The following is a 17,850-nucleotide window of genomic DNA, read 5'->3' as shown; positions in this document are numbered from 1 at the left end:
CTTTTCCTATGATACTTAATAGATATAGTACCGAGAATCGGCTGGAACCTGACAAAATAAGCATGTAGTGTTCATCATAGTGTAAGACAGTCTTATACAAATTCCCTTGGTCATTCATGTCATCCTTACACCCTATACATAACACCCCCCTCACTTCTTGGTAGATACTCAACTAAAAGGTCAAATCCAAGGCAATATGAGTTTTTAGTTGACAGTACACTCTAGTACTGTTTGTGTTAAGATTCGAGCTGACAATGTTTTGATTAGTAAAGCGTCACATAGATCAATACAATGAGCACTTACGCAGAAATCATTAATAAACCTTAATGAAATCGAAGAGGTGTTAAATTGAAACTGTCTAGATTAAACTTCATTAGCGCATTCCAGGTGTAGGAACTCGCGGATGAGTTGTTCCCAGTGGGACTAGCAAATATCTGTCTTGTTATAGATTTGTTCTTTTCGAAACTTCATTGAAAGCGACTCGACTGCCATTGCGATTCTATCAGATGTGAAGTCATTATTCGGTAGTTATTTCTTATAGTACCAATATTTCAACTAGTTTAATCAGGGAAGAGTGAAATCTTCCCTGGTTTAATTAAAGATGTATTGTCCCCCTGAAAAAATATTTTTTTTAAATTTTTTTGTTGAATATGTCATTTTAATGTCACATAATAATTATCCCCTTTGACCAAAAATTGGATCGAAAAAAAATGTATTTACCTGAAAAAACTGTAATTTAAAGCAAAAAATTGTCAAATTGGCTGCCAGTCAATGGTTTTTGGTGAAATTTAACCATTTATTTTGTCATTTTATAAGTGAAAACATTATTTTTTTTCATTTTTTTTGCTACGGAAGTGATTAACTTTATTAAAACTACAAAATAATATATTCAAAGTCTGATTTAATTAATCTTCATTTTTCATGTTTTTGGAGGACAATACATCTTTAATCTTTTTGAAATAATTAAATATATCAAAGCAGAAAACAGAATTTAGATAAATATTAATTGCTGTTATTATTATTAGTATGTTATAGACAATAATATTTAAATATAAATTAATAAATAAACATTTATTTCTTTCATTTTAAAATTAAAATATTATTAAGAAATATTATATTAAATCATAATGTATAAGATGGTGATTAAATTATAAAAAAAATGAAAGAGGCAAAAAACCCAAGAGGTTATGAATCAATTGGAAAAAATCCAATTAAAAATTTGTATTTTTGGAAGCCATATAATAACAATAAATATAATATGTAACAATTAGAACAAACACACACACACACAACAAATAATCAAATTCAACCCCTTCTGCTTCTATTCTTGGTGAAGTTTTAAATTCGTAATATCTATAAAATATCATATACAATAACAAACTAAAGTACATTACAAAAGTACAACCAGTACAAGACAAAGATTTTCTTTTGTTTTCACATTGTTGGTGTCTTTGTGTATTTTTATTGTAAAGAATTTAATGCCTAATTACTGACAAATGATTTATGATTGAATTTATGAATCCCAGCCTTATTTGCAATTAAGAAAATTTAGAAATTGGTCGCCTAACTATGTTATGTAAACAATGGTATCTAGATTAATAACAAATAATCAATTTGTTAAGTAAGACATCTCATTATAATAATTAACCATATTTAAAGCTGATTAAATGCTTATTAAGCAATTAAGCTAGCATACGCGCTATTAGTATACAGTGCCTTATGAAGTTACTGGTGCATGGAACAGTCCAGATTAGATGTTTTCATCGGTCTTATTAAAGTGATTAAAAGTGTATCCAATTGCCAATTGTTTTATTCTGCACAGCATTTTCTATAAGCTTTTATTGACATTTATTGCATTCTAAATTCAACCCCACCCCCACCTTGTTCCTTTCTTAATGAAATAGTGTCTGTGTATCAGTTGGCAACAACTTGTTTTCATTCTAGGAACATTTCCCATTTCTATATAGTAAATAATTTATGCCACTGAAGAAAATCCACCGTATTACAATTACCTGTTTTATAATGATGTCATACTTCTTTTTACATTAAAAATTGTAATTCATACGAAAAACCTATCTTGTAAGATTACGAATGAAGCTATAAAGTGGCACAAACATTTACTCTAAGTAGATATTAAGGTAGCAAAAGTACACTATTAAAAACAGATTAATAAGTAAACCGATCATGTATAATGTAAACATTTCCTTGTAACTGAATTGTATATATCTGCATATCAAGCAGAAGGTTCCGAGTTCGAATCTCACAGATTTCTAGTCATCTTTATCGTTTGGAGTTAATTAATTCTCAGTATTTCACCGGGCAGTTTAGAATTTGTCTGTGCCTGTAATGTTTATATTATATGTAAAATGTATCTCCTTTAATAGAGATCCCACTTTGTTACTAGTGCTGTTCCGCCGTACCACACCAGTAATGTTAAAGAGTCGTTATTCAATCGAATTTGAACAATACCATAAAAGCCCCAGTGGTCTAATGGTGAAGACATCTGCATATCAAGCAAAAGGTTCTGGGTTTGAATCTTGGTTGGGGGACTTTTTCTCGAATTTCACAGATTTCCTCATCTTTATCGTTTCAGATTTATGAATTCTCAGTATATCACCTGGCAGTTTAGAATTCTGTGCATGTGATGTTTATATGATTACGGTATATATAAATCCAAATGAAAAAATGGCAATGCTGTGGGTATATCAGTGGCTGGATCTCAATTCAGATACAAAATAAAATAAGCAAAAAGCTAAATCAAAACGATAAAATAAAACAGCCTGAAAAATTAGCAAAACTTTCGGACAACACTAGCCCTTCATCAATGCAAGTGATTATATATATATATATATATTTATATTATTTTTTGTTTTGCAGACTGGATGACTTAGTTGTTGGCGCTCCACTTCATTACAACCGTAAAGAACAGATCGGGGGCAGAATATACATCTACATAAATGACGGAGAAGTAAGTCACACAACTTATAATGTTATCAATCTTGTTAAAAAAAAACTAGGATGACACTTGTAAATAAGGAAGCAAAAAATAGATAATTGAATCTTCCCTGAGGCATCATTCAACATCACATAGTTCAACTCCTATTAATCTTAAAAGAGAAAAAGAAGACGAGAAATGATTTTTCCCCAAGGCAGTCTTCCGTCATGCATGGCGTGTAGGCTCAATTTAAACCGATTTATATTATGTTCTCCACTGGCCGCAAGGGTGAGTCATATTGGTGTGTTGTTATCAGTAAGATTCAATTATTTCATAAATGGTTTATTTCATAATATTGAATAACAAGGAAATAAATCATAAATCTTATTTATGATGATATTTTTACTAGAAAAAACATTTTTGTAATGGAAATTAGCCATAAAACAATAAAATATATCAACAAATTTACCACCTAAATAACCTAAGATCAATCTCTGAATTTAAATAAAAAATTTACAATTTTTCATAAACAAAATCATTCCTTGGTAAGCAAACATCAAATTATACTAATGAAAATAAAATAATAAAATTTAAAACAGAGACAGACAGTCAATAAAAGACATCTTCATATCTAATAATTATTAGTATTTATTTGTGCAAATTCCAATAAAATATGTTTAACATAACACACAATTGATATAAAAATGAACAATAAAATACTTAAAAGTTAAAATGACCAACTACAATATTAAATTTTAACTAATAAAATAAAAAAAAATAAAAAATTCATTTATAAAAAGAAAATGTAAAATAAATTTTTTAAAGAGTCGAGGCTCCTAATAAAAGACAAAGTTTAGGAGCACCACATTCAAAGGGTAACTTTAGTTATAAGCAAACATCCAACCAATAAATTATCTATACTAATATAAATAGAATCATAAAATTAAAAATAGAAATTAATTTAGGTAAACTAAGGATATAGAAAGAAGGTCAACAAAAGACATGTGTCTGCGAAACCACAAATTATAGAAACAAGAGGGTTCAATTAGGTGCGGGGGGCCCTTATTAAGACCTTTGACATTGATGACCGACCGTGCCATCCCTAGTCTCTGAATACAGACAGACTTACATAAATTTGGTGAATTTAAAAAAAGATGATTAGTATGCAATATCAAGTCAATCAATCAATCACTTGTCAAAGTCTTTCTAAATATATATTTAGATTTATAGACTTTGGTAAATTTTACTTAGTGCATGATATACTGTAAGATACAATATTGTTACATCATAATTGGAGACTGACTGCAAAATCAGAATCTAATGTTGGCATCTGCCAATCATTTGAAATGTTCCCATGGTGATATGCATCTGTTATTTAACATCCCCCCTTCCTCTTTTCAAATTAAACCGGACCTACTTAATATTCCATAGATTTGAACATGTGGAATTTTTATATTAAGAGAAAAAAATTGAGAAATTTAAATTTGAAGAAATAAATGATATGGTTGCAAAAATTTTACAAATCGATTTCTTGATTTGACACTCCTTGTGGAAGTTATATACGTCATTCAATTGTTCATGCAAAAAGTTCCAAAATGTGACATGAATTTAACACATGAATTTAATAATAAATAATAATAATTAATAGTTCCAAGGACTTGACTAATATTCCAAACCATACTCAATACAACATATCCAAACAGTACCTCCATATGAAGTCCTAGGTCATCACAAAATCAAAAGCCTGGTTGAGGAATTATACGTCTTTAATTTATCGCCATATCGTATGATCAATGAATTGCAAGTTTGTGTTGTTCCAACCAAATAGAATTATGTAAACAAAATTCAAAAATGTGATTTTCACATTTGACATTTAGATGAAGAGTCCAGTTGCCCTTTATACAAGAACACACTTTTGACAACTACAAAGATATCAGTTTGAAGAAACTAAAACAATTCTTTCTATTTTTTTAATGTCACGTATCTTTAAAATCTGATAGGAGGGGAGGTAAAATTTAAGTTAAATTTGGCCTAAATTCCTGCGTACAGATTCAGATTCTTTATTCTCTTGTTGGGATGTCACAATCTGATGTAGACTAGAAGGGAGGACAAATCTTTAATCATCAATTCAATACTGAATGGTTTTTTAAATATTCTCCTCCCCCCTGTTACAGAATGTTTTTCAATGTCCATACATAAACTCAAATGACTGTTTGACCTTTCGCTGACATTTTAATACGTTAGTGATCTGCTAGTCGTGTGTACGCAAAGGGAAGTCCGAGACATTGAAACATGTTCACTTAACCCTTGACTTTATCACTTAAGTGCGGACATTAAGTATATACTTATATAGTCATTCGTCTGTTGATATCAATTCAGACTCTCATGCGTTTTAATCCTCTGTTAGTTTGTTCTAAATGAAATGAATGACCGATGTTGTGTTGAGTTACATGTTCTGTGTAGGCATACATAGTTGATGGTCCAGTATCAATCATTATTAGTACAGTAGTTAATTGCAATAACACAGATCCAGTGAATAATACGGTCGGATTGTGTAGTCGACAGAACCGAAAGATTGATTTTGCTAAAAGCATCCGAATATTAAATATGTCTACAGAAGATTTGCCCGTTGGTAACATTAAGTGCATAAGATAGACATGAATCTAATAGAATAGAAGATGCTTTGCAGATAGATGTCACCATCATGTATCAGCAGATATTTCAGTCATTCATTGACATCAAGATTTAAATTGTGGTGCTATAATTTTCCAACAGAGGTGCCAAATGCCCTGACTGGTGGTCCAAATTAAAAAAAAGCAAACAAAAACGTTTGTGCTCCTTTAATAGATTGATAAACCAAAAATATTACATTGTAAACTTAAAAATGTACCTAGAATTTTCGATTTTTCAAAAACATAGAAAATGTTCCCTTGGCTCTCTTCCCCAACCCTCCCCTGCTGTTGACAAAGATTCACCATTGTTCATCCACTCAGCATCACGTCCTCAATGATTTGTAGTCCTTGAGCATTTCTACTTTTTGTTGCCAACATCATCAGTGTATTTCTAATTCTGATTTCAATATTATACCTTTACAAAATAATAAATGCTACTCATGTGTCTAATATTTCAACAACCTTGGAATGTATAATTCACAAAAAAGTTTCATCTATGTGGTATACAAGACATAAGTTACTGCCTTCATAAATATTTTGATTAGTTTATATGATAAGGTAGCATTTCTATTGAACTGGAAAGGATTCTGAACAATGTTATGTCAGACTCTAGTAGGCCAATGCTACTACTGTAGATTATATATAGCAATGTTAATAAAGTTCCGCTACTATTGGTTGCCATATTTGGAGGAAACTAGCATTCATTTCGTCTTCTAGAATGACTACTTTAGTCAATTATTTAATATATTGAATTTCATGCAAGGAGGGTAGGCCTACACTAATTTGTCATATGTTTGCCCTATTCTGATATACACCTTAAACAAAAGCACAAAACATATGGTAGGACTCGAACCTACAACCGTCAGATCACCAGCCTGGCATTCATACCTTTAGACCACCAACAGACTGACAATTGAATACTTAAATACAGTATAATTAGCTTACAGTAGCATACAATTACAATTACGTCAGAATAGAACAAAAATCTCAACAATTACCATAATTTAAATTTTTGAAGATATTTTAATAAAAATTATCAAAGATATTTTAATAAAAATTTGCCTTCAATAAAATCAAGTGTATTTACACAGGTATGTGTTTTTCACGAGTCCTTTGTTATTTTGTTATTTTATTTTTTTAATTCCCTTTGCCCTCCCTTTTTTTTCTCCTTTTTTTTATGGCAGAAAATTATTTAAATATATTGATACCGAAAACACAGCAAACAATTTTGCACCAGCTACAAAGCCTTTTTTAGGATATTAGTTAAGGATCTTTACCATGATAATGTTATGAAATGGGAGAGTTTTGTTTTGATAGCTAAATTATTTGAAATAAGATACGTTTAAAGACAATACTATATCATACAATACAACTAGCAGTTCTTCACATTAAAGAATATCAACATTCACTTCAAAAACTTTAATTAAACTTTATATGAAATTCAAATCAGTTTAATTTTGATTTATTTACCAATTTAAAGTAATATAAGCATAGTAAAATATAGTAAAGAACTGTCACAGACAATTACCGCAGCTATTTGAGATAATCATAAAATACCCTGGAAGATATTAAAGACCCCTTCCCTGCAATTTTGGACGTTTTTTGGAAAATAATACATATATATCACTTTAAAAACATTAAACCATGTCATTCCTTGTCTTAAATGTACGTTTTATGGTAAATTATGATAAAAAGTGAGAAACAATGCACTACCTAAGTAGCTCGCGGCGATCGACCTCTCGTGGACGGTCTTAGGCCTAGCCTAGCTAGGCTTAGTTTTGTAGGCCTAGCTGGTAAACATCGGTAACGTACGAACATCGTACGCTAGCTATATACCTAGCCTGATGTTGTATAGTTGCTGCATTAAGAGCCATTGTCTGTAAGAATCAAAGAAATATCAAAAATAGTGGCAGACTCAAAAAAATGGATTTCTTTCAAATTTTGCACATGGCTATATATGTGTTGAGAGAAATCAAATATGAAGTATTTTTTATTTCACACATATATTTCCATGGCAACGGCCAAATTTGTGTTTTTGACAAATTTTGTCCTTTTTTAAGGTTTTTTAAAATGGATATTGGTACTACTTTGATGAACGATATTTTTGTTTTGCTCATTTAATTATAAAAAATAATTAGTGTATGCATAATAACAATGCATTGTGTACCTGTTTCATATTTTTTTTTTATTTTTGATTTCATACTTTGGGAGATACCATTTATTTAAAAAGGGGTGTTTTTCATTTTTTTTTAATTGTTAAATGCAACTAAACTTTACTTCACCATAACGCCCAAAGTGGTGTTTTTTTTTAGCTGATTTATTACAAATAGGTAGTTCTAATGTTTAATAAGTGATTTCTAAAATAAAATACTGGGGTATTTTAAAAATCTACAAGCAGTGTTGCGAGAAACATAGGCATTTTTATAAAAAAAAAACATGGTATATTAGTAAAAACATTTTATTTTCTTCGATTATCTGATTTGAAACTCATTGGTCAGAAAAATTCTTAATGTTTTATATAGTTCTAGTTGTGTTGTGAGAAAAAAAAACAATATTTTTAATTATAGATTCTGTAATTCCCAGTTTTAATGTCATTTTATAGGTTTATCCTCTGGAAATTTGAATAAATTATCATATCGTTGTAAATTTTTTTTTTCTTTGCAACAGATTACTCCTCTCTTATTTTGAAGCTCCTCTTTCATTTTTTTACTTCTTTTATTTGCTAACCTAAACAGATCCACATGCCCATCCACCACCACTTCCGACTACACATCCCCCCCCCCCCTCTTACCCCGACAATAACCACAAAAAGATAAACTGCAACACTTTGGTCGATCATCCACTATAGAGTGTCAAATTCATGCATTCAAGTACAACCCACACTGCCGCTACCATCGCCCCAACCAATAGACCGATTCAAACTCCTCCATCCCACCCCTCCCCCTTTCTCCAAGCCCCCACCCACCCCAAGTTAAAAATTGCAATGCAAAAGATAGGACATAAAGTTAAGTTTTTAGACCCTCGTCTCAAACCCCCTAACTATTTAAAACTCCTGGATCTACCACTTTCCCCTCCCCAAAATTGAACCAATCAAAAGTCAATGATATACTCATATATGTTAATGCTACATAACAAATATTGAAGCCCTGATGTGAAATTTCATTTCATTTAAGGTCAGCATGTAAAATATCACACTTTATATTAAATATTGGTTTTAAATTCTATAGTTTTTTTACTGTGATGGTTGGATTCAGTAGTAATTATTAATTAATAATTATCTGATAATTATTTAATTTCCCTTAGTTATGCATAGCAACAATTACTATGGTAACTAAAATTGAGATATTCTTTAGATTTGTCATACTTATCTTATACAAATTTAAATTTGTGCCTTATTAGCATTTTCAAATTACCATTTCACAAGGTCATATTCGTAAGGATTCTGTGATTATTTTTATTCATGAAAACCCCATATTTTATTTACGACCACCTCCCTTAACGAACGCACTTTGAAAAGCCTGTTTGTTCTATCTAATTAGTGCATTTGGTACCTACCGTAAGCGGCCACCTCCTGTAAGCAGCTGCGGGCACCTTTTTATACTAAAAATGAGATTTTTTGTATGATAAATGACCTCCCGTAAAGCGGCCACCCAAAAAATGTGATACTTATTGCATGGACCTATGAATTAGAGGTCCATGTTTATTGTATTTATTTATATATTAGCTTTATTTCGAAGTGGTTTTAAAAACATTACTGTGAAGAGATGAGAAAACTACACAGATTTTGACCGACCATTTTTCATATGTTAAAAGCTTATAAAATTTGTCTGAAAATGCTAAAAAAACTAAACCACCTGATTATAAATAATAATACAATTAGCTGGAAAATTGAGAGGCTCGTTTCGTTAAGAATATCGTGCATAGCCATAATACGTGATTTTGGCCCTTTATCGGCAGACCACTTTTCCAGGTCCCGAGGGTGGCCACTTACACTGTATTTTAAAAAACAATTATCCTTAGTTACGCATAGAAACAGGTTCTAAGATAACATAAATAATACATTTTGACATAATTTGACCCAACAAATGACCCTTTCACAAGATCAGACATTTTCTGGGATTCAGTAGATAGGTAAATTTGGAGAGAAAGTAGTAGCTATGTAATCAATTTTTTGTAGTCATGAAACCCCATATTAAAAATATTGTACTTAGTTACGTATAGAAACAGTTGCTACAATACACTGTAGGTAAAATGTTGATGTCATTTGACCTTAATATGTAAAATGTAAATTTAAAAAAACCCATATTTTAAAAATATTTTCGCATAGAAACAGTTACTATGGTAAAATGTTGACCTCATTTGACCTAAAAATGAATGAATTTACAAGGTCATGTTTGTCATCACTTTAAGATTATTAGAATGCAGTAGAAGTAAAATTGAGAAAAATTACAAATGCAATAAATTCTTTGTATTCATAAAAACGCCATTTTTTTCGATTTTTTTAAAAATTACTTTCCTTAGTTACACATAGAAATGGTTGCTAAGGTAACAATAGAGGTAAAAAATGAAAATTGTTGAGAATTTTTTATGAACTATCTTGTAAATTTTGATCAAACATTAATAGTTGTAGTAAAGTAAGGACCTGTCCTGTTTTGCATTCTGACCCCTTTTGACCTCAAATGACCTTTGACCTTTACAAGGTCAGATTTTTTGCAAGGTCTTTCTGTATCTCTTTACACAAAATAGATGTAAAAATTTATAAAAACCATTGACGCAATTATTTCAAAGTTTAACGTTATTTTCCATCAACTAAATACAGTATTTCAATGCAAAATACTGTTTTTCTGGCAATTAATTGAAATAAACCTGGCAACACATTCTCCTATTTTATCTAAACTATTCGTATGACTCTAGTAGCATTATGACAAGCCACATATACATTTTATTATTGTATTAGCCATATTTAAATTGTGTTTCATGTGTTTTGTTTGTTGATATTTTGTTTGTATTTTTTTGTATTTTTCGTATTTTCCTGGCAACACAAAACCTATGTACGAAATTTACCCCAGTATTTTTTTCGTGATTATTGTTGACAAACCTATTGACTATCAAATTACAAAAGTTCATTGATATAAAAACACCACTTTGGAAGTTATAGGTACGTTTATGAGGTATACTTTTATAAAAAAAAATTTTTTTTAAACACCCCTTTTTAAAATAATGGTATCAACCAAACTCCATTTTGTAAATTTTTTTTTTCTACATTAAATGAAACTCAATACATGTTGTTTACACTGCTATAAACAAAAACTGTATACTGTAAGTATTTTTGGTTAAAATGAGTATACAAGTTTGTACTTTTTTACTATAGAAAATCTGTGAAAAATGGCAAAAACATCAAAATTTGAATAATTGACCGTTGTCATGACAACGGAGGCTAAAAATTAAAATGAATGTTGTAGATATGCTTTTTATTGAAATGTCTATTCATGGTAAAAATTTGAGCGAAATCCATTTTTTTACATCTGCCACCAAATCTTTGATTTTTACAGACAATGGCTCTTAATTGTCTTTCTATTTTTGCCAGACTCCGTTGATACAAGTTGGGGAAAACCCGGTATTTTCACTGAAAAGTTAGGAGTCTTCCATTTGTTTTTGCCTCACGATCGATCGAAAAGTGGGCGAATTACAGGTGAAAAACAAAAATATCAATCCGCGCGCAATGCATTTTGGGATTTATAGCGGGCCGCTATAATTATTAGAATCGACTTATTTTTCACATTTTTAACCGTTTAAAGACGAACAAAATTATCGCAATAGGACCATATAGTATTATTTTTACATTAAATATAGTTTGTGATGTTAAATTAGATCTAAAAAACGTAGGGAAGGGGGCTTTAAGTATAAGGTTCTGCTTGACTATTACAGGGATTTGAAGTACAGTACTTTCAAAATAGAAAATCTTTATTGCAATTTATAATGTCTATATCATATACTTGGTAATAGAGTTGAAAAGATATTAAAAATAGATAAACAAATTTCCACAAACTTTTGAAAATATTTTCTGGTTCAGCATCTGTTAATATTAAAATTTTTTTTTTTAAATAAAACCAGCCTACAAAACTAATACTGTAGTCAAAATATACCGTTTCTAAAAATCAAATCATTTGTTTTGATCTTTTAGTAGATCTTTACTGTCTTTATATATATATTTTTTGTATGATATTCAAATAATATAAACTTATTTACTTATGTATTCGTATACTTATTCAATTGTGTACAACATCCATTCATTCACTTTATGCTCATTTCAGTAATTCTTCTTGTTCATCCCACCAATGAGTAACATATACAAGTATTATCCCAAAATTTAGCTAATAGGGTGTGGGACCATCTCCAAATTGCATTAACAACACATTTACCAAAATTTTGTTTCTGAATTTAGCCTAACTTTAGGAGGTAGGATTATTCTCATGACATGAAATTAACCTCAGTGATATACAGTATTTAATTAATATCCTATTTTAATGTATTCATTCAACACAGATTGTCATTGATTTAAGCACTTAAGCTCTGTCACCATCAAACTTTATGCCCATATATAGACATGATGATAGAGTATCACTACCATATTTGGATATATCACTACCATATTTGGGTATATCACTACCATATTTGGGCACATCACAGTTTTTTTGTTAAACTAATTTGATAGTGCAGAGAGAGCTTTAGGAAGCAGTCAGCACCAACATTGACAGTCATTTATAAAAAAGGAAAGTTAATCTGTCCCATGGGATTATTCTAGAGCATGAGATTATACTCAGTGATAATATTATAGTATTTAACTAATGTCCTCTTTTAATTTATTCTTTAAATTCAATACAAATTGTCATTGATTTAAACTCCCTTAGGCAGTCAAAACCAACATTTACAGTCATTTTTTAAAAAGAGAAAGTTAATCCCACCCATTAACCTAAGCATATTGATTTCACCAACAGGGGTTGTTAGGTGGTGCAAACAACAAGTATCAGGAAGCTATTAATGGACCATTAGATTCCATGTATGGCATCTCCATAGCGAACCTTGGGGATTTAAACTATGATACATTTCAAGGTAAGAGTATGTTATGCATTTAAATCATGTTTTTACCATAAATATTTGTTATGGTTTGAACAGAAAGAAAAACATATTGGGTACACATTTTTTGAAACTTATTCTGAACCAGAAGAAATTCTAGGTTATGAAAAGGCAATAAAATAATTTTGTAGTTACGCATTTAGGATTTGATTTTTAAAAATTTTTTTTGTGAGGTGCTTTACTATTAAAATTTCTTAAAAGATTTAACAATTCGTTCACATTTTTTGAGAAAAAGGGACACGAAAATAACAATAATTTTTATTTTTGATGTATCATGATCATTTAAATGGTCAGATGTTGCCCTACTCTAACATGATTTGTACCTTATACTAAGTACATTGAGAATACTTGGATGGGACTTTAACCCGAGAATTATTATTTTTTTTTTTATATCAGAGTAGGGCAAACATCAGACCAATTAATCGCAAGCTACTCCACAGTAGTTTTTTTTTTACAAACAATTACAATCATTTAAATGATTAATAATGATAAATAAACACACCAATCATCCTTGGTCTTGATCAAAATGTTTCGTTTCAGAGTCAGGAAAAAAGGGGAAAATACTTTTTTATACTTATTTTAGATTAGTTATTATATCAGTTTTGAATATGTTTCATGCTGACTTTTTAAATTAACTTTATTAACCTTTAGATATTGCTGTTGGTGCACCATATGAAAATTATGGGGAAGGAGCAGTATATATTTACATGGGTAGTAAAGATGGAACTGTGGGTAATCCTGTACAGAAGATCACGCCTCAAAGTTTAAACGTAGACCTGAAGGGGGCGCCCTTACCTAACAACACATTCGGATATTCGTTGTCAGGAGGAATGGACATGGATAACAATTCATTTCCAGATTTGCTGATTGGTGCTTTTGAATCAAATGAGGTTGTTTTATTACGGTTAGCAAATTTCTTGTATACAACTTTTGACAGTGAGCCTTTTGACACTACTACAACCAGATAATTAGTGAAAAGGCGGTTCAATCCAAACATAAACGTTGTGTTGACGCAACAAAATATTTCACTGAAATCCGTTTAACAATCCTTGATCATTCCACAAAAAGCATAAAATAAGCACAATATAGCATCTATATCTTTAGCTAATTTTGCACTCAACTAAAGGACCAATACTGCGCCTTGCTCCACCATTCTGTGTACATATACAGACCATATCAAGGAGCCATAAGATTTAAACTTTTTTTAAAGGTGTCTTGTTTGTCAAAAGCATGATATGGCACTGCATGCAATCAACTTTGGTTGAATACGGAGGAGGACCAACAACTCATAACAAAATAACCCGAACAAAATTCTACAGATTATTTATGTCAGAATTTTACTGAATTGCACATTTTCCGTTTCATACATAATCTTCTCATGATAATACATTATAAAGCTTAAAAGCATTGATTGATTTTTCTCTATTAATTTGATCATCTTTGTGCTTCTAGGATGAGGCCAGTCATATTGCTAAAACACAAACTAAATCTGAATCCAGACACATTGGTGAGAGAAGATAGTGTTTGTTCTGCACTTGAATTAGATAGACTTTGGTAAGTATTTGTAAACATCTAGATTAATACACTCTATTTATGATGAAATGAATACATGATATTATTTATAAGCAATTTTTATGAGTGCAATGGTGCAATTAATTCGATGAGATAAAAATGAGAGAAAATTTTCATTTTTCACTGAATGAAATAATTTGTTTCATTGCACGGATATAAAACATTCATTGTTTGGTTTATAACTCATCTATTTTTTGCGAGAGGTCAAGGCTTAAACGATTTGAAATGTGGAGTAGAATGATTAAAGATTAAAAAGAATGAATAATTAAATCAATAAATAATACAAATTCTATCATCAGTATTGTTTTTACAACCTAATCATCTCATTGATTTATTTCATAGCAGTTTTCCCATCGTATAATTACATATCTTCCAAACCATTTCAAATGCAATTCCATTTTAGGCCCATGGGAAATGCAAAATGAAAACAAATCCAAATTGGTCCATCATTAATTGTCTGTAAAAACATATTTCAATTGATGTTATCACTTGCTGCTGAGCTCACTGTGGGAAGTTTGCACAATTGCAGATTTAGCATCGTAAATTATAGTTCAACTAGAGTTTTATATTGTTTTTTTGTATTTTCAATTCAAATTCTATTTTATTTCTACTAAACAATTTAAAACAATCTGTATAATGAAATAAAGTGGTCTATCATTAATTGTCTTTAAAAAGTATTTCAAGTGATGTTTTAACTTGCTTAAGTCCACTGCGTAAATTAAACCTTAGCTGTAGTTTTAAACTGAAAAAACTTATTAAATTCAAATCCTATATATTTCCATCAAAATACATAAATAAATAGTATGTAAAATATAATAATTATACTATATAAATATATACAAATATTTTTATATTACAACATACAAATTGAGAAGATTAACATTAAAATATGAGAGACTCATGTTAGGTTCTCCAGTGATATAGCCTCAAGAAATAAAGTGGTGCGGTTGTCACAATAAAATGGAACAATCCTCTTTACAGGCCATAGGGTTGTCAAAGAACTCTGTGAAAAAGTGGTTAGGTTAAAACTTTACCAAACATACTGGTGGCTACGGCCATGTTATCATATAATGGTAGGACACAAACCCACAACCTTTACTTTTATAATATTCAATTCTTTCCAGCTTTACTGTTGAAATAAAATTTTGGTACGAATGTGATGGGGAGTATGATGAACCAGTCGGTGAGTAACTCTTCTTACCCTAGTGTTAACATGTACTAATAAGAATAACAAGTTTTTCCAATACAGTATTCATTCATTTAATCTTTTATTTCGAAATCTCATAGAAAGTAAAAATTACATATAAATTAACAAAAAATGTGTTGTTCATTTGCTGTCAATATCCTTTACTATAGATCATGAATAGAATAAAAATCTGAATTATTCTTATTTTAATTTATACTAGCTAGCTATGAATGTTGATATTAAATATGTTTGTAATTCAGCCAAACCAATTTATCTTGCTACAGTACTAATATTGAATAAGCGGTCATTTTGTTTTTCACATTTTTAGGGTGAAGATCTAAAATTTGAGCCAGGTTAACGGCAGATTTGAATTCAGCACCCAGAAATTACCCTAAAAAACATGTTTAGAGCTTTTAACATGAAATGCCTAGATCATTTCATTTTTCTCAAATTTTCATTAGTCTGTAAATCATGCTGAATGTTATCTTGCATTTCTTTTTATAGATGTTAAATTCAGTTTACATGCAGAAAAAACAAGACTAGATCTAGGTCTTACGTCTAGAGTTAGCTTCTACAAGAAAAATGGTATGAGCACTGATAGTGATTCTATAACAAAATCTGTTCTTCTTGGAGGCCGCATGGATGTCGTAACCAAATCGTACACTCTTGTTTTTAAGGTAAGATGAAGTTCAAATAAAATTGGCCTAATAATTGATAGAATCTAGTTTAGTAATGCTTTATGTAGTTGTTGTTAAGCTCTGTCTACAAACTAGGTTTATGTGCCATAATATAATAATAATAAATGTTCTAGCCTATTTCCAAATCAGAAATATAATATGGCACCAACAAACATTTTGGTAGTGATATGACATCATCATGTCCATATATGAGCACATCCCAGTTGTTTGTCACATAAAGTTTGATAGTGTAGACAGAGCTACTGTACAGAAAACATTGCTATCAATTGGCTTTACGTAAAAGCCTATTAATTAATTAATTTTTGTTTAGGTAGGCCTAGGCCCTTTTTGATTCTCATGATAAGCATGACAACAGAAATATGCCCAAGCCTATATATTTTTTATGCATATCCCAAATTTTGATTTAAATGAATTAAATGTATCCACATATGGTATAGTACAACATGGTTTTTAATTCAATGTCGGTTATTTCATTTCATGAAATTAAAACTTATGCAGTTGAGATTTGATTTCAGTTTGGTATGACATTTCTTGTAATGTAATGTTTGCTTTGTGCAGATAACTAATTTAAGAAAAGCATTTTAATCGGAAGACAGAATTTGAAAAATACGAAAAATTACACTATCTCTAAAAATCTTGTACAAACTGAACACAGGAAGAGGAAACCATCCATCTAATATTGACATTTAGACCCGACAGATAACTAAACCTAATGATGTAATGTCTTATGGATTTGTGTGCTAAAATTAACAACTAAACCTAAAAAGTTCAATCACATTGTCCTTCAGAATGAATGTTAAGCTGTTGTTCCTGTGTGTCACATAAAGGACGATTAGAAATGTATTTGGTAGCCAGTCTGTCAATAGATTCTTGGTACTGTATCTTATTGAGTATCATAGACAAATTCCAAGTATCACATGTGTATCATTATGTCAGATGACATCATCTGTGTCATAGGAACATTGTCACATATGATTTTGTATTTAACATTTTAACCAACCTTAAAAATAATGTTATGATTGACACATGCGATGCATATGTGATGCTGTTTCACACAATTTGTCTGATACTAGTTAAATGCAGTATAAAATTATTTCTATGGACCAAAAGAATTTAGTGGGTCTGTCGAATACTTGGTAATATGCAAGAATAAAGTACTGGCTAATTTACATATATATGTGTTTATTTTGTAAAAAGCTAAACAATTTGTTAAAAACATAATATGATATTTTGCTTTATCTTATTAAAGGATAACTTAATTGATATTTTGAGACCAGTACCTGTGGAACTTAATGTGTGGTTGCCAGAAATTGTACCAATAATGCCAGAAGTTGGAGATCCTGTTCCATCACTTGCTTCCTTTCCAATTCTGGATATCAACACAGTCACTCATTCTATGAAGAAAGTATGTACAATTTATATTTTGCTTAATGTTATAAATTTAAAAACAACAACAATGCCATATCAGTGGCTGGAAAACAATGGAAATACAAATAAAATAAGCAAAAAGTAGTAAAACAGGCAGAAAAATATGCAGAGCTTTTGGGCAACGCTATCCTTCATCAGTGCAAGTATATATCTTTATGTAAGATATTCCTTGGGGAAAGTGTGTTTTTTTTTGGTGGGTGAGGGGAGGGAGGGTGTCCTATT

General features: G+C 30.3%; 1 protein-coding gene across 2 annotated transcripts in view; it reads left to right on the top strand.

Moving 5' to 3' along the window:
* The window catches only part of LOC144839458 (integrin alpha-6-like), an 84,056-nt gene that overhangs the window by 53,730 nt on the left and 12,476 nt on the right, over positions 1-17,850 (top strand). For both annotated transcript variants that reach the window (XM_078694819.1, XM_078694818.1), the window contains exons 7-13: positions 2,878-2,968; positions 12,606-12,720; positions 13,396-13,648; positions 14,197-14,298; positions 15,441-15,499; positions 16,007-16,179; positions 17,450-17,605. In XM_078694819.1, coding sequence (XP_078550945.1) covers positions 2,878-2,968; positions 12,606-12,720; positions 13,396-13,648; positions 14,197-14,298; positions 15,441-15,499; positions 16,007-16,179; positions 17,450-17,605 — 949 coding nt within the window. The remainder of the gene's footprint in view (positions 1-2,877; positions 2,969-12,605; positions 12,721-13,395; positions 13,649-14,196; positions 14,299-15,440; positions 15,500-16,006; positions 16,180-17,449; positions 17,606-17,850) is intronic.

The sequence above is a fragment of the Antedon bifida genome, chromosome 4 (genome assembly GCF_963402885.1).
Source record: "Antedon bifida chromosome 4, ecAntBifi1.1, whole genome shotgun sequence".
NCBI classification, from domain to species: Eukaryota; Metazoa; Echinodermata; class Crinoidea; order Comatulida; family Antedonidae; genus Antedon; species Antedon bifida.
Note: the sequence above shows the minus strand (reverse complement) of the source record. Positions and strands in the feature narration are given on the sequence as shown.